The sequence below is a fragment of the Apiospora hydei genome, assembly GCF_038363865.1.
Source record: "Apiospora hydei strain CBS 114990 chromosome Unknown utg000007l_segment0_segment0, whole genome shotgun sequence".
NCBI lineage: Eukaryota > Fungi > Ascomycota > Sordariomycetes > Amphisphaeriales > Apiosporaceae > Apiospora > Apiospora hydei.
Window position 1 is genome coordinate 4301311 of NW_027117366.1, and position 16383 is coordinate 4317693.

Below are 16383 nucleotides of genomic sequence, written 5' to 3' on the forward strand. Positions count from 1 at the left end.
CCGCATTAGTAAGCCCAATGACAATTCCAGGGGACCTTTTCTGTATTGGAGGGGCAAAGAACACGCGGGAATCCCGAAGCATACCGAGCCAAGACATCAATCAGACAAGACACCTCGATCATTCGTGACTTGGTATTGGAATTCAACATCCAAGAGTTATTTTCAGAGCCCTAGAAAACAAGAATGACCAACCGCAGGGAACAGTGGACGAGAGACCCGACTGACCAAAACAGCCAGCCTTGAACCAATCGTTAGCCGTCAACAGATGAAGTCACCGCCACAAGCTCGAGTGCACTGGTTGCATCGAGTCGAGTGTCTTTGCAACCACCGTGTAGCCTATCGCACCCAGATATGACCAATTCGCAGTATTCGAGCACTTGCTCCCGAGGATGCCGCATCAATCAAGATGGGTGGTTACTTAAGCAGGAGAGATGATGGGATGATGATACCGAATCAGGGCATTTCCCGTCCCGCTGTCAAGGCCGCTTGCTTTCACGTTGCTTTTCCCGATCCCCCGGGTCCCTGCCTGATGGGGCGTTCGCAATCCCACCCAGCAACATCCGACCCTCTTGAACTCGAAAGTCCTATCATTCGCATCTTGATTCCACATTACCCTATGGAAGCAAATAAATCTGCATTGTGCCCTGGAAACATACTGTTGATCTGCTTACTGATATGGTAGCAAGTGAGCAAGCAGTCTGGTGCGATTGATGAACATTCGAACGGCCTCGTGGTCACTCTTATCTGATTGATAAAGTCTTATCACCGAAGCATAACCCAAGGTAGATATGCAACCCGATGTCGCCTCGCACCATGTCGACGGAATGAGTTGCCTACATTAAGGGGTACGAGGCACAGTCGCACATGTATCCCCGGTGAACGCATCAATTAACGAACAAAGAATCTTCAAACGCCCGCAGCTTGGTTCCTTGGACTTTTCCAATGCTTCCAATGCTTCAACAACTCCGGGGCCGTATGGTAGCATCGAGCACCCCCGAGATGACGCTATCGCACCACCCGCCCGCTAACACCCATTCTATCGGAAGCCTGCCATTTTGTGGAGTTTTTCATCGGGCACATACCCTGCCAATACCGGTTGGTCATTCGCTGCTCCCCTCGAAGAAATGGCGACTGCGAGCAACAATGAGCAAGCAAACTGCCGCAACGGGAACGAACCTAGGTCGCCGCTGCCCCCGATGCCAGATTCGAAGTGGGTGGATTAGGTAAACGTGCTCAATAGTCCAGATGGTCACGTTGGGTCACGCTTTCCTTCTGGGCTCCAGTGTCCCTGTCGATCCAGGTTGACCGACTGCTTTCGCTCGTCCGAGTCCAACATTGAAAGGAGCGGGATCGCACTCTCTTCAAGTCAAGTTTCGCCACAGCCAACCTCGCCCAGTCTGTCTTCACCTCGAGTACTTGCGATTGACCCTCGGAATCTAGAGTGTGCCCAGGCAGCTCTACAAGCGGCCAAGAGTCGCGATGGCTCCCCAAACGGACATTCCCGTCGCGGCCAACGTGCTCGGTGTAAGTGATGTCATGCCCAGGTCTTGGGTGGCCTAGCCAATCAGACCCGACAACCGCCGCCTCACTTCACGTCGAAGCAGCAGCATCCATGGCTGACTTAAATCTGACGGCGAATAGACTATCGGAACCATTCTGTGGTGCATCCAGCTGATCCCGCAGATATGGACCAACTGGCGCACCAAGAAGACGGACGGACTGCCGGCCAGCATGATGTTCCTCTGGGCCGCCTGCGCCGTCCCGTTCGGCGTCTACGCCATCATCCAGAACTTCAACATCCCCATCCAGGTCCAACCCCAGTGCTTCGGCGTCCTGTCCATCGTGGCCTGGGCCCAGATCCTGATGTACTCCTAGTATGTCGCAGCCCCACCAACGAGAAGAGACTAGGTATCAACTGCTGACACGAACCCCCTTCGACAGTAACTGGGCCACCTGGAAAGCCACCGCCCTAGGCCTCGCCGTCACCCTCGCCTTTGGCGGCCTCGAAGCCGCCCTGATCCTGACCCTCCGCGTCATCTACGAGCGCGGCAATGAGACCCCGCCCCTCGTCGTCGGCGTCATCGCGAGCATCCTGCTGGCGGGCGGCCTCGTCCCGCCCTACGGCGAGATCTGGAAGCGGCGCGGGCGCGTCGTGGGCATCAACTGGGTCTTCTTATCGATGGACTGCTCGGGCGCCTTCTTCTCCCTCATGGCGCTCGTGGCACAGAACACGTTTGATATACTGGGGGCGTCCTGTACGTCATCTGCTGCGCGCTCGAGCTGGGCATCTTTGCGTCGCATTTGGTTTGGCTGCTGCGCACGCGCAAGGTGCGCCGCGAGGCCAAGGCGGCCGGCAAGACGTTTGATGAGCTGGCGGCCGAGTACGAGGAGAAGGGCGAGCACTTCAAGTTTGCCGAGCGCAAGTCCAAGTCCAAGAAGAACAACTCGTCTGATCTAGAGGCGGCTGGTTCCGATAGCAGCAACAACGAGGCATCGTCACGTGAGCAATCCGATGCGGAGAAGCAGCAGCCAGCTGGAATCCCAGAACACGTACGCAGCTAAGGGCTTCGTCGTCTGTCAGGGTATGAGCGGGAATTAGACAAGGAATGTCTGCATTAATGTGCGCAGTTTGTAAAAAATCAAACTGCTGGCTATGGTATCACTAATTGCAAGGTTCAATCTTGGGCTGTGTACAAATACAATCCAATCGGGTAGAACAAAAAAAAGCAAAACTCCTAAACCACCGGTTCGATTTCGCTGTGCATCCTCTTCCATCCCGTTCACCGGATGACATAACACAAATCGCCTCCTAATCGCTCCATCGTTCTTCCTCGCTCCTAGTCGAGCAGGGTCTGCTTGCCCTGGACCGCGAGCGGCTCTCCCTGGCCGCCGTATTCCTTGGGTAGCATCTGACCGAGGCCGGGGACCTTGGAGTCGGCGAACTCGGCCGACATGTTGGCGCCGTTGCCCATGGGGTGGAATTTCTTGGCGGTGCGCTCGGCGACGAAGACCTTAACGACGGCGTAGAGCCAGCCCATGATGGCGGGCACGTTGACGAAGAACTTTGCTTGAGGAGCTCCGGGTAGTTCTGACCGAAGACTTTGACCGTTTCATTAACCGCGGCCTTGACCTTAGCGTTCTGCCGCAGGAAGCTGACCGACTTGTAGTCGTGCACCTGGTAGATCTTGTAGGGGGTCCCATTCGGCCGTGATGGGCTTGGTGGCGGAGGCAATGTCGAGTTCCTGCATGGCGAGCTCCATGAGGCCGACGCGCCAGTCGAGGAACTCGTTGCGGTCGCCAAAAGTCAGGTCCATGTCCTTGACGTTGCCATAGACGTTCCAGGTGAAGACCTCCTTGGCCTCGGGATCATCACTGCCTTCCTTGCCCTTGCCCTTGCCCTTCGCGGACGCCGACGTATCGTCGTCCTTGTCCTTGTAGGAGGGGTCAGCGCGATAGGTCGTGACGTAGCCGAGCGCGTCGAACTTGTCCTTGGACCACGTCGCCTTAGTCGTCTCCAGGGGGTTGGTCTCGCGCCGCCAGGCCAGGGGTCTTGGTGAGCTGGTCCTTGGCCTTGGCCAGGTCGCCGTCGTTGGCGTTGAGGTACTTTTGGAAGATGATCTGGCTGGGGACGTGGTGGGACGGGTCTTGCAGGGTCACGCCCCAGATCTCGGGGTGGCCTGAAGCCTGCTGGGTGGCGTAGAGGTCCTGAGGGGGTGCTGGCTGCTGCTTCTTTGGCGGGCTTTTCAGTGGTGGCAGCGGTTGCGGGTGCCTCACTGGGAGAAGTAGTCTCGGCTTCCGCTTTGGCGGGTTCTGCAGAGGCGGCGGCGGTATATGAGGCTTCTGCCTTGGCCGGCTCCTCGGCCTTGGCTGGGGTTTCGGCACCCTCTGCTTTGGCAGGAGCTTCGGAGGCTTCTGGGACCGTCTTCTCAGCTCCCGGCTCAGTCTTGGCTGATGCTTCGACGGGAGCCTCAGTTTTTGGTGGGCACGTCAGCGGCGGGCGCAGGGTCCTCCGGCTTCACGATGGGCTGCTCATCCTGGACGGGCTCCTCAACGGCTTTTGCCGGGGTGGTATTGGGCTTGGACTCGGTATCGGCCATGATGAATACCTGTCTATCAAAACAAGGTGTAAAACGAATATCAACCCAAGAAAAGGGGGTAGAGCGAATGTTTTCAGCGATATAGCAAAGTGGCTAATGGAAGTATGCAAGCTGGCAATTGACTGGCAATGGGATGGATGGCCAATCGTCTCATTAAGATGAAACGAGGTCGACACCAGCAAATGTAAGCTGCAGGCTAGGGGAAGCTGCGGATTTGAGCTGGCCTGAGGCGGCTACAGGCTACAGCAGCTGCACCTGAGCGCCTAAGCTAGATTTGTCTAGGTGCCTGCCTTATCGACGGCATCTGATAAGGTCGACAACAGATGTTTTGTCTTATCTTGTAGCAATCGACAGATGTTGGCATGTCGTTGAGGTATCGAATGTCATTTCCCGGCCTACACTAGCTTAATAGAAATATCCTCTTGTACAAATATGGAATATGGTCGTTTGGTTGCAGGATTGGCCATGCCGCTTGGCGGTTGTTGGTAACCCATGGGAAGATCGACGGCCAGCGAGCACTACTACAAAGTTGAAAGAGGGACGAGAATCAGCATCCGGGCCGTAGTCAGACCGTATCACATACTGCCACGGGATATATACCTTAGGTAGGTATACAGGTCTATATGAATTACAGAACATCTTGGTTCTTACTTGTCGTTGCATGAGAACCAAGATGTGTTCGACATGATGGCTGGGGATGTACTGGGATTGATATAAGCCAGTAACTTAACATTGACACATCGTCTTGTCTGGGCCCTGAATAGTGGTGGGGGCGGGGGCCGGACGATGGTGGATGCCCCGCGCCGACGGACAGACAGACCTGAGCTTGAGGTCTCAGCTCAACGACAAGCTCAAATTGACCAGTAGAGGATGCAAGCTTCATGCACAGCTCATCAAAGCATGGAAATGACTATGGCATATGGAATTAATATCAAGAAGATCCCATATCTCGAATAGAACGACAGCTCAGGCAGGTTTGATCGATGTTTTCAAAACGATGCGTTTTGGCAATACAAATTTGAGCCTATCTCAGCAATGACATCTCATCTTCCCATCTGCCAGACTTCGCCTCTTACAAGAACGCCATCATGATCCAGGGAATCTTCTACGCCCGCTTCCTGCCCCAGGAAGGTGAGTTCTGCTACTGGTAATATAACTGGAATATATCTCTAACACCCACACAGGCACCAAGATCGTGGCCCAGTCGCCGCCGGGCTGCATCGTGGCGACGACGTTCGGCCCGCACCTGAAGCCGCCGCTGGTGGACTTTGACATCATCCAGGAGTACATCATCCCGCGCAAGGCCTTCTTCAACCGCTTCCTGACCGTCAACACGCCCGACAACAAGTACAGCATCCTCGGCTACCCCGTCTCCATCCCCCACGAGCGCTACCACCGCAACGAGTTCATCTTCAACTTTGGGCTCGTCGTCGAGTCCGACTGCGACTTTTGCCCTACGAGAAGCTCGTCCGCCGCCTCGCCGTCACCTTCGCCGAGATGGAGCGCCAGAACGGCTACCTCCGCACCGAGGGCAAGGTCGACGACGGGCGGCGGCCGATTGAGAGCTTGTTGGAGATTGTCAAGGAGGACCTCAACAACTACGGCGAGTGCATGATTCCCGTTGGTAAGTGTCTTCATGCCCTGTGTTAGCTCCCCTAACTCACGATTGATCCCAGACGAGGCCAACACGCTCAACATGAAGCTGTTCCCGTACCACCCCCCGCCGGCCCCCGTCCGCGGCTGGCACGTGCCCGTCCCCAAGATGAAGCTCGTCGACATCGTGGACCCGACCTGGGACCTGACCCTCCAGAAGATCATCCCCCACGTCGACGGCGTCAACGACGTGCGCCGCATCGCCTGGCTGGCCGACGTCTCGCTGCCCCTGACCCAGACCGCCCTGCAGCACTTGTTGTACTACGACACCATTTTGTTGCTCGACATGTTCTTCTTCGCCAGCTGCTACGCGCCCCGCCCGGGCATCCACGACTTCATCACCAACCGCGACGGGCTGATCGACGAGTGCGCGGGCTATGTTTGTATTGGCGGGCCGCTTCCGGATGGTGCCGGGGCCACGTCTGCTGCCGGTGCTGCTGCTACGGCATCTTCATCCACAAACCTCAAGAATCCCAACCCTGCCGCCGCCGAGCCATCGACGCCGCAGCAAACCTCTACAATCCCCGGCTCCACCACCACTACCCTAACACCAACACCACCCCCAACGCAACCGCCACCAGTACCACGAGCGCCACCGCCGGCCGCGTCACCAACTACCAGCTCGTCAAGCTCCTGACGACCTTCTGCGTCGGTCGCTCCGTCATGGAGTGGATCAAACTGCACCAGGACGCGGGCCTGCCCGTGCTGTCGCTCGTCGACGTGCGCCGCCTCGTCCAGTTCGGCGTCATCAAGGGCCTGCTGTACCGCGTGCACAAGTACGTCGTCTCGAAGCAGTACCTCGCCCTGCTCGCGTCGGGGCAGGCGCACCCGCGGCAACATCACAGTCATCGGCGGGGGCAGCGTCAGAACCAACAAACCAAATCACAATCACAACAAGATCAACAAAAGGGCAGGCAAGGACAGCGCCCGCAAAATCTAAGCCGGCACAGCAGCCGCCGCCGCCTGCACACCTGGGACATCCACGACGCCAACAACAGCGACGAAGACGACGATGACGAAAACGACAGCAACGACGAGACCGAAGAAGAAGAGCGGGAACGCGCGCGGCTCAAGAGTCATGGTAAGGAGGAAGAGGATCTATTAGCCAGTGACGAACCGCTGCAGCGCTACACCGACGGCTGCCACAGCTTCGACCAGATCATCACGGAGCAGAACATGGCCGACGCCGAGATCATGGAGAAGCTCAAGGGGTTCCGGGCGCCGGCGGGGGACTTGACGGTGTTTTATCGGTGATCCATGGTTTAGCTCCTAGGCCGGCAAAACCCATCGTATGATACACACATACGTACAGACCAGATCTTTCATTTATGCGAGCAACAGGGGCGTCGAGATTTGTAAAGTGTTGTGTGAAATGGGATGTCGTTATAGAGTGTAATGACTCTTTGGTCTAGGTATAGATACATATAGTTAGTTTGTTGTACATCTTGCGCCATGCTCTTTTTTTCACAGCAAACCGCAAGTTCTATGGGTATATACACGTATCCATCCGTCCTCCCTCTCTTCCATATGATACATCCTCTAAATCCTCGCCAGCCTTCATGCTTACGGCCCAACCATTTTTGTTTACCCCTTTCCTTCCTTTTCTTTTCCACTTTTATTCCTTCTTATTCGACTCGGTGTCGTGCGGCCTCTCGCCCTGTTCCTGTTCCTGTTCTTGTTCCTTGGCCTCGCCCCACGCCTTCTGCAGCGCCGCCGCCTTGACGTCGTCATCCTGGTAAGCAGAGTCTCTCTTTTGGGGGGAGGGTAGTGCGGGAAAATCACCTCGTCCTGGGTCTCGGGGTCCTCCAGCCGCTCGAGGTGCTGCATCTCTCGTGTACAAAGTTGGCCGCCTCCTTGGTGCTAATCTTGATCGGCTTCTCGCCCTCGGGCGTGCCCTGCTGGACCAGCTCCTTCAGCTGGCGCACCCGGCCCGTGCCGGGCTCGCCCGGGTACTTCTTGCCGCTGCTCTTCCAGTCCGCGTCGCTGACCACTTTCACAATGCGCACAAAGTGCTTGCCGCGCCGCAGGATCATGAGCTGGCCGTCGATCAGGAAGCGGTGGTTTTCCTCGGGGAACCACGTCTTGACCGGCACAAAGGTCAGCTCGCCGACGGCCATGGGGCCCATTTGGGACTGGGCGCCCGGGGAGCCGCCGATGTAGGCGCCGCCGCTCGCCGTCAGCTTGTGGCCCTCGGAGCTGCTGCTGGCCAGGCCCGCGGCGTACAGGATCCGGCCGATGCTCCTCTGCTTTATGAGGGACTCGGGCAGCTCGATGTCGGGCTTGAACGCGACGGCCCGCCCCACGTTGGCGGGGCCCTTGGCGGGGTACTCGCCGATTTGGGCCTGCGCGCCGCCGCTCGCCTTCCTTGTGTACCGTTGCCTGTGCTCGTCCTGGGTCTGCTGCGCCAGTTGGGGGCTGTGGACGAGGGCTACGACCTCATACGCCAGTGTGTGGTGGGCGACCCGCTTGCTGGGGTCTTGCGCCTGTCTCTCCATTGTGCTCTTGATGGCGTCCATGGGCAAGAAGGTAAGTAGACGCAGGAGGTTCTCGATGTCGGCGTCCGGGCGGCGCATGAAGTATCCGTACAGGTCGAAGGAGCTGGTCATGAAAGGGTCCAGCCAGACAGCGTTGCCGGCGCTCTTGCCGAACTTGGCGCCCGAGGAGTCGGTAAGGAGGGGGGACGGTGAAGCCGACGGGGGTGTGCAGCAGGTCGTCGGGCATGCGCTTCGTGGGGTCGGGCCCGGTGTCGCGGAGGTGCTTGATGGCCTCGATGCCCGTCACGATGTTTCCGTACTGGTCGGAACCGCCAATCTGCATCATGACCTGGCGGGGGCTCGAGAACATGTGCCACCAGTCCCAGGCCTGCATCAGAGGGTATATGAATTCGTCGAGGGGCATTCCCTCGCCTTCGAGTCTCCGCTTCACGTTGTCCCGGGACAAGAGGGGACCCATGCGCATGCCCGAAAAGAGGCGCTGGACGACTTCCATGAAGGGGGTGCTGTGGAACCAGGCACTGTTGTTCAGCAGGGCGCGACTCCACGACCACTCCTTCTTGTGACCAAGCCTGGCGGCAAGCTGGTCCACGTTCCGCCAGACGCGGCTGAGCTGGTAGTGGATCTTGGTGATGTTGGCGGTGACGTTGGTGCTGGTCATTTCGTCGCGGTCTTGCAGCCTGCCCGTCGGGTCGCCGACTCGGACGGTGGCGCCGCCGATCAGACTGTTGGCGCCGTAGCCGTGCATGTACATCCAGAACAGGGCCATCAGCGGCAGCAGGTGGCCGACGTGGAGGGAGGGCGCGGTGGGGTCAATGCCGACGTAGGCGCCGATTCGTTTCCGCTTCATGAGGGTGCCGATCTGCTCGTCGGTGCCGGCCAGATCCTTGACGAAGCCGCGCTCTTTGAAGGTGTCCCACAGGTTCTGGACTTGGCCGGCGTCGATCTGGGCGGCCCTTGCTTGCCATGCCTCTTCGGCCGCTGTCCGCTTAGCTAGGACCCGGTTGGAGATGGAGCGTATTTGCAGGGAGGTCAAGCCCGCCAGGCGTTGCTTGAGGCAGCGACGGCATAATTTCGAGCGTGCCGCGGCCGAGTTGCGTAGAAGGGCTATCGAGAGCGCCATGATGGTGGGGAGGAAAATCGTCGACAACTCGCTTCGGTTCGATTGGACTGAAACGGACGCTTGAAGTCGGAGGAAAAGTAAAGATTAGAAATACAGTAAGACCGGAGCGGCACTCAAGAGGCTATCATCAGATCATGAAGGGCTTTGCAGTCGTGATAAAGAAAAGAGTGTAGAACAATTGCTCTGCTTGTATGTATGTAGGTGCGATGCTAATTGCGACGGGGCGGGCAGATCGTGAGCTGGACCCTTTGGGAAATTTTAGTTGATCGGCCACTGGAGCTGCTCCAAGGCCCGACCACCGATCCCGCCCACTGGCCGCCTTACCTAAGCCACTAAGCCACTGCCACTCATTCACTGTTCTTCAGATGTTTGCAGGCTCGCTTACCTAACTGACAAGACCGACCCCCACTAAACCCACCCACCAATCAGACGGCCGCTATTATGTATTGATCCTCGGCAATCCCAATTGGAATCGTCGGGTCGCGGAATCCAATGCAAGCTTGAAGTTCCAGAGTCTGTGCTTGCCAGTCGATTGAGTCCATCCACAACTTCAGACAAGCCTCTCGTCATCGCCCTCGGCACGCACTCACGACACGACGACGACCACTGGTGGCCACAACGATCGATTGCAACTCCTTTGAAAGCAGAGAAACCCCTCAAGCCGACGTAGACACTGCGCATGCAAACATAAACCAAAATGGCCTCCATCATCCGACCCGCCCTGCTTCGGCAAACCGCCCTCGCGGCCTCGACTCGACGTGCCGCCGGTGTTTCCACAACCCTCGCCCAGCAGTCCGTGAGGAGCGCCATCCTGAAGGACTCGGCCCGCTGCGCTGCCTTCCACACCTCCAGCCGCCGGAGTCTGTTGCCTCCTGGTCCCCGTATGTTGTCACAAAGCCCATGCATTCCTGTCCAGAAAGTCACGACGCTAACGTTTTCATCGCAGAGGTTATTAAGGGAGGAGGTACACATCCACTGTTGTCCTGCGCCTGAGTCCATTGGCGGGATTTCGATAAGGAATATGGCAGAACTGACTCTCGGCCTTAGTGAACGATCCCGCGCCCGTCCCCGAGACCAGCCCCTCGCACGGCTCCTACCACTGGGTCTTCGACCGCGCCATCGCCGCCGGCCTCGTGCCCCTGACCGTCGCCCCTTCGCCGCCGGCTCGCTCAACCCCACCTTCGACGCCCTGCTGTGCTCCTTCCTCCTCATCCACAGCCACACCGGCTTCCAGAACATCATTGTCGACTACATCCCCACGGCCCGCTACCCCAAGAGCCGCAAGGCCGCCATGTGGCTGCTCAACCTGGCCACCGTCACCGTCGGTATCGGCCTGTACGAGTTCGAGACGAACGATGTTGGTCTGACCGAGGCGATCAAGCGCGTCTGGAAGGCATAGGCGCATAGAGTGGATGTGTTGGAGGGGAGTTCGGGAGAGAGAGAGAGAGAGAGAGAGAGAGAGAGAGAGAGAGAGAGAGAGGCACACGAGGCGGGGGAGGCAAGGCGGAAAGCAAAACCAGCTTTACGAATTATCGGCATGGTTCCTTTTGTGAGGGGTGATTGGTGCCCTCAAGACATGCACCATGTACTGAATACAAATAGCATACATATACAAACTGTTTTCAACCTTCTACTGACGGCTTACCATTTCAGCACTCAACAAAACAATGACAATTACGACGTGGGCAGCTTAAATTGGATATGAGTTTAAAGTTCTGATTTATATATAGGACTGGTTTGCCATTGCGGATGTCATAATGAACATGAGGTGGATCAAGCATCCCGCCTAACATGCGTAGATACGCCGGTTTCTGTCCAAAGTATAGAATGAACTGAATGAACCATCTCCAGAGTTGAAAGCCCCCAGAGGAAATTCTGATTTGCATTATCAGGGTACACCAGTAAGTGAGTTTCCATTCGCCTGTCTCGTGTTTTGGGGGCAACTTGGTTGGGATCTATTATGGCGTATGGCCATCTCGCCGCATATAAGGGGCTTTTCCAGAGTCGTAGTGATCGACCAGACAGACTTACTCATACACACCTAGCTACAATACAGAAACAGAACATAACCTAAGCGCGTATCTCTCTGTTGTCTGTTTGTCATTCCTCCCTCCACCGAATACTCCAGTCCCCCTTGGCGAAGCTGGGCTCGACCACTTTCCCGTTCATGACAGCCCTCGCAAAGCCTCCTGTTTTGCTTCGCTTCTCCCTTGTCCTGTTCGCCATCACCGTGGGCCTTCTTGGCATTCTTCTTCCCGCCCTTGTTCTTTGCCTTACTATCCCCTTCATCATCCTCCTCTTCAAGCACAAACCCGAAAGCGACCCCCCTCCGCGCGGCACACCGCACCATCTCCCGCTCGCGCGCCCGGCGCTGGCCCGCGATGCGCTTTTTCAGGGCCGCCTCGCTCTCGTCCGTCCGCTCGGCCCGGCCCTTTTCGCCGCCCACGCTGCCGTTCACTTCGGACACGGACTGCGGGGGCGGATGCGGTGCCGCTGCGGACGGACATGCGGGCTAGGACGTCGCCGTCGACGATGGGCTCGTGGTTGTTGTGGGGTTTCTGCGACGGTAGAGGGTGAAGTTCGGGGTCGTAGCTGGTGGGGTCGTGGAGGAAATCAGACTCGGGGTGTTGATATGGGTTAGAAGAGGCATCTTGTTGTTGGGAATCTTCGTTCTGGTCGTGGCTGCTACTGCTGCCTGGTCGATTGTGCTCTTCCTCTTCTGCTTCGGAACCATCCTCGTTCCTTTGGCCGCGGTGGTGCGGGAACACTTCGTCCTCGACCATGGAGCACGAGACCAAGGTTCGCGCATCACCCTTCACTTTCTTCGTGTTCTTGTGCTGATGCTTGTTGCTGCCCTTGGTATTCCAACCGTTCCGCTTTGACTTTTCCGCCGCCGTCCCATCCCCGCCAGCTTCACCACCATCGCCATCACCCTTCGTCTCCTCCTTCTCCTTCCCCTCTTTGCCTAGTAAGAACCGCACAAACACCCCTTCGATCTCCCGGTCCAGCTTCCCGGGCTTGCGGCCCCGACACCGGCTCGAGCAATACTTGACTTCCATCTTCTCTGCCGCCTTGTCTTGGTGTTGGGTCTGCTTGCGCTGCCCGATGACGCGCCCGCACGAGTGGCAGTACGGCGTCGCCTCGCCGCCCGGCAAAAGATAATAGGGCGCGGGCGTGGCCTGGGACTTGGCCGGGCGGGACCAGCTGTCCATCCAACTCATCTTGCTGGTGTTGTTGGTTGTGGATTTCCTATTATTTCTCCGTTTGGTGGTGGTATTGTTTGTGGGATGATGTTGCTGTGAGGTTGTGGTGTATGAGTGACGATGACGGTAGCAACAGCCAGGCTGGAAAAAGAAGAAGTGCCACTGAAATGGGAGACGGTGATGAGGAATATCAGGCTTGATACAACCACCGGATGAAAGTGCGAACAGCCGTTCCGCTCGTGGTTGGTTTAGTGGCTTTGTATGCTGTCGATGTGACAGCGATGATGAAGAAGCACCGTAGGCGCGAAAGTGCTTATCCCAACAATTGTGACACTGAGAATATCTGCTTTCAGCCAACAGTCTGGTATGAAGCGCTCCAAATTTCCGAAGTGCCAACCAGAGTTCACTACTGGTCATGATCCAATGGCGGATATGTCAAAATGTGAGTTCGGGTTGAGCATGGCGATATACATAGGATATGGCAGAATAATGATGTCATCAGGATCCAAATCCTCAACCTCACCCGTGTCTAAACGAAATACCCAGGCACAAGCGTCTTGTACACATCACAGTATAAATTCTAAATGCAGATATTATGAGTAGGTCGTCATCTTCATGCAAACAAATGATAGGTCTCGTTCCACTCGCATGGCTTGATATTGACCGGCTTCTATCTTTGTAAGGTAACATAAGTCTGGAAAGGCATATCCATTACACCATTCACCGGTTCGTCTCATCAATACTGCCCTTCCCAAACCTAACCCCAAGCCCCCGATATCCCTCCGGAAGAACTTGCCAAAATTCTTCAGATTACCTTCAACACCACCATTATTACCACTACTGTTACCGGCCCCGCTGCCGCCCTGCCCTGCCGCAGGCGTGCCAATCCTCTCCACGCCGTCCCGCGCCGCGCTCAGGAGCTTCTCGCCCAGCGACGTCGGGTCGAACCTTGTAGCGCCCTGGTTCGCCCCCGCGCCACCCGCGAGGTTGGTATTCAAAGTGATGCCCAGCCCGCCACTACCAATACCGTTGCTGCTCAGCAGCGGTGTCAGCAGCGCGCTCTGCTGCACCAGCTTGTCGTTGCTCGCGCTGTCGCGGTGGATCGCGAACAGCTCCAACAGGTGGCCGTGGTCCTGCTTCCGGACGCCCTTGAGCTCGAGGATCTTCTTGAAGTTGGTGTCGGACCGGTCCCCGATGTGGATCAGGTATGCCTGCACCAGCCCCTCGGGCGGCGACGGCCGCACCTGCAGCGTCTTGAGCAGCGGGTCGATCCGCGTCATGGCCGCATTCACGCGCTTGACGAAGCCGGCCGGGGGCACGTGAGGCTCCGAGGACGGGTTGTGGTACGATAAGAGATTCTCAAACGCCTTCGTGAGGACGTATTTGTCAAGCAACATCTGCATACCATATTAGTAATGGCGGCATGGCATGTGAGCATTTTGCGACTTACCTGTTCAGCGCCAACCTCGGAGACGGGCCGGCATTGCACAATGTTGGAGATATACGTGTTCGACAGATGTTCCACCAGGTTGTCCGCAAAGGCCCTCGCGTACTGCGGCTTAACCACCACGGCCAGGATCTCCTCCGTCTTGGAGTTGACCTGCTTCACCAGCTCGCCCACGTAGGAGCTCTGGTCCCCGACGCTCTCCATCTTGCTCCAGTTGGTGTTCTTCATCTCGCGCCAGGCCACCTCGCACTCCAGCTCGACCTTGTTGACCAGGTCGCCGACGGCCGCGCTGGCGACGCCTAGAAAAGAATCGGCCTGCGACGACAGGTCCACCTTGGACGATAGTTCGGGGTCGATCCGTTTCTTGATGCTGTCTTCTAGCTGTTCCGAGTTGGTGTGCCAGAAGTCCGCTGTGTTCAAGACGAGTATCACATCGTGGACCGAGGCCCCCTGAAGGGGGGCTCCTCTGTAAGATACCCAGCAGTACTTGCTGCGCATACTCATCCAGGTATTTGGCGAATGTCCGGGTCAAATCCAATAACCTCTCGCTAGTAGATAGCTTCGCGCATTGTGATAATGTCACCTTGTAGAAATGGAATAGCTCGATAGCCGAGTTGATGACGGCTTGCGGCGAGAACTCCTCGTCTGGCGGGATCAGGGGCTGCGCCTTGTACCTGGGTATCATGGAGGCCAAGGCCTTGTCCTGCGAATCGACCCAAAGACTCAAGTACGGCTCGAACGCCACCGACACGGAACCGTTGAAGCTCTGCGTCCTCTCGTCGGAAGAGGTAACCGAGTTGATGGTATCGATGCTGGCCCGCGGCCTGTCGGCAAACTTGCGCTCCAGCCCTTGCTCAAAGTCCATGGTCTCCTGGAGGCAGCTGAGGAGCAGGTTGACGTCGATCTTGACGCCGTCGGTGCGGCGCATGCTGCGCTCGAGGATGCCCTTGAAGTCGTCGCGGGTGCCGTCGCAGAAGGCGGTGGCGAGCACCTCGCCGACCTTCCAGTGGGGCGGGAAGATGCCGTAGTGCTCTTCCTCGTACGTCTTGATCATGCGCCGGAACCAGGCGTAGCGGCGGCCGATGTTGTCGAGGCTCCCCCGCCTCATCGTTGCCGCGGAAGACCTGCCGGTACTCGCGCAGCTCCGTGTTGACGTACCAGGCCACGAGTCGAGACTTGGCGGGCTCGCCGAGAGCGTCCATGACGCCGCAGGCCTCGATCAGGGTGCTCCGGCGGGCCGCGACCTCGCCCTTCGCGAAAGCCAGCTCGAAGTCCTCGCAGATCTGCTCGAGCAGCTCGCGCTGCAGGTCGCCGACCCCGGCTGAGGGTGGCGATCTGGTCGATGCTGCGGTAGCTGTTGAAGTGGCGCATGAGCTGCAGGACGGCCTGTAGCAGGGAGGCGCACTCGCGGTACTGGCGGGTCTTGGCCAGGCCGCGCAGCTGCTCGTAGGCGGTGGTCAACATCTGCAGGCGCTTGAGGGCGGTCATGGAGAGGGTGAGGTTGCGCTTGGTGCCATCGAGGCGCTTGATGTCGGCGGTCATGCTGGTGATGTTCTGCTCGGTCTGGATGGCGCGGGAGCGGACGGTCTCGATCTTGCGGAAGAGCCCGGCGAGCTCGGCCTGGGCGGACTGCATGCGCTCGAGGGAGGAGTCGGGCCCGTAGGCCTGGGCGGTCTCGAGCGCGGTGATCTCGGTGGACAGGGCATTGTTCTGCTTGTTGAGGTTCGTGGAGACGCGGGAGATGGAGGAGACGGTCGAGGGGTGGCCGAACAGCAGGTTCAAATGGTCGATCGGGTCGTAGTGAACTGTGTGGTGTGGTTGCGATAACCTCGTGTCAGTCTTGTGGAAGCTGGGTCGGTGATGCTTCTCGAGTTAAAGGCAAAGCAAGCTAACCTGCGTCCAGCGACAGCGACTCCCCTGCACTACCGTTCATCGTGGGCGAGATCTGAGACTCGGTTGTCCGACCATGAGGGAGGGGGCCACGTTTCCGAAGCTTACGTGCGTTGCAGGCTTCTTTCGATTGCTTGAACCGGGCGCAATTGGTGTTGGGAGGAGGAGAGGGAAGATTGATAGTAGAGAGCGCCGCGCCTGGGATGTTTGAAACGGTGTTGCATTGACTTCAATGTTGCCTTGGTGCTCAGGTCGCCTTACCCAGATTCCATTAGTAGCAGTCGTAGGTAGCAGCTGTGCTGGCAACAGGCCGCGCACGGAACTTGCCGGGCCCGCTCTAGGGGGTTTACCTCATATTTACATACTCACTTATGGAGATTGATTGACTAGATGTTCTGCGCTTCAGCTTCAGTAAACTCCCTTTACATCGATCACAAAAACAACATCGTATACTGATCGTAAGATAATTGATGGCTAT

General features: G+C 57.5%; 9 protein-coding genes across 9 annotated transcripts; 5 read left to right on the plus strand and 4 right to left on the minus strand.

Moving 5' to 3' along the window:
* Positions 1-1479: 1479 nt before the first annotated feature.
* PG997_010494 (uncharacterized protein) lies at positions 1480-2562 on the plus strand (the record flags this gene model as incomplete). The annotated part of the gene is made up of 4 exons (XM_066814809.1): positions 1480-1524; positions 1642-1874; positions 1942-2218; positions 2281-2562. The coding sequence occupies 4 exons, from the start codon at positions 1480-1482 to the stop codon at positions 2560-2562; spliced, it is 837 nt and encodes a 278-aa protein (XP_066666771.1).
* A 275-nt stretch (positions 2563-2837) lies between these two features.
* On the minus strand, positions 2838-4097 carry PG997_010495 (uncharacterized protein; the record flags this gene model as incomplete). Its single annotated transcript, XM_066814810.1, has 4 exons — positions 2838-3062; positions 3162-3512; positions 3538-3912; positions 3987-4097. 4 exons carry the CDS (start codon positions 4095-4097, stop codon positions 2838-2840), a joined length of 1062 nt encoding a protein of 353 aa, XP_066666772.1.
* Positions 4098-5094: 997 nt separating this feature from the next.
* Positions 5095-5712, plus strand: PG997_010496 (nitrogen permease regulator 2; the record flags this gene model as incomplete). The annotated part of the gene is made up of 2 exons (XM_066814811.1): positions 5095-5098; positions 5282-5712. The coding sequence occupies 2 exons, from the start codon at positions 5095-5097 to the stop codon at positions 5710-5712; spliced, it is 435 nt and encodes a 144-aa protein (XP_066666773.1).
* An 81-nt stretch (positions 5713-5793) lies between these two features.
* On the plus strand, positions 5794-6387 carry PG997_010497 (uncharacterized protein; the record flags this gene model as incomplete). Its single annotated transcript, XM_066814812.1, has 1 exon — positions 5794-6387. The coding sequence occupies one exon, from the start codon at positions 5794-5796 to the stop codon at positions 6385-6387; it is 594 nt and encodes a 197-aa protein (XP_066666774.1).
* A 26-nt stretch (positions 6388-6413) lies between these two features.
* On the plus strand, positions 6414-7004 carry PG997_010498 (nitrogen permease regulator 2; the record flags this gene model as incomplete). Its single annotated transcript, XM_066814813.1, has 1 exon — positions 6414-7004. The coding sequence occupies one exon, from the start codon at positions 6414-6416 to the stop codon at positions 7002-7004; it is 591 nt and encodes a 196-aa protein (XP_066666775.1).
* Positions 7005-7365: 361 nt separating this feature from the next.
* PG997_010499 (tyrosyl-tRNA synthetase) lies at positions 7366-9365 on the minus strand (the record flags this gene model as incomplete). The annotated part of the gene is made up of 3 exons (XM_066814814.1): positions 7366-7500; positions 7589-8398; positions 8433-9365. The coding sequence occupies 3 exons, from the start codon at positions 9363-9365 to the stop codon at positions 7366-7368; spliced, it is 1878 nt and encodes a 625-aa protein (XP_066666776.1).
* Positions 9366-10062: 697 nt separating this feature from the next.
* On the plus strand, positions 10063-10764 carry PG997_010500 (CybS-domain-containing protein; the record flags this gene model as incomplete). Its single annotated transcript, XM_066814815.1, has 1 exon — positions 10063-10764. The coding sequence occupies one exon, from the start codon at positions 10063-10065 to the stop codon at positions 10762-10764; it is 702 nt and encodes a 233-aa protein (XP_066666777.1).
* Positions 10765-11465: 701 nt separating this feature from the next.
* Positions 11466-12586, minus strand: PG997_010501 (uncharacterized protein; the record flags this gene model as incomplete). Its single annotated transcript, XM_066814816.1, has 3 exons — positions 11466-11521; positions 11595-11835; positions 11867-12586. 3 exons carry the CDS (start codon positions 12584-12586, stop codon positions 11466-11468), a joined length of 1017 nt encoding a protein of 338 aa, XP_066666778.1.
* Positions 12587-13161: 575 nt separating this feature from the next.
* On the minus strand, positions 13162-15948 carry PG997_010502 (Vps53-like protein; the record flags this gene model as incomplete). Its single annotated transcript, XM_066814817.1, has 6 exons — positions 13162-13893; positions 14019-14481; positions 14558-15109; positions 15174-15350; positions 15421-15820; positions 15909-15948. The coding sequence occupies 6 exons, from the start codon at positions 15946-15948 to the stop codon at positions 13162-13164; spliced, it is 2364 nt and encodes a 787-aa protein (XP_066666779.1).
* Between the last annotated feature and the right edge of the window lie 435 nt (positions 15949-16383).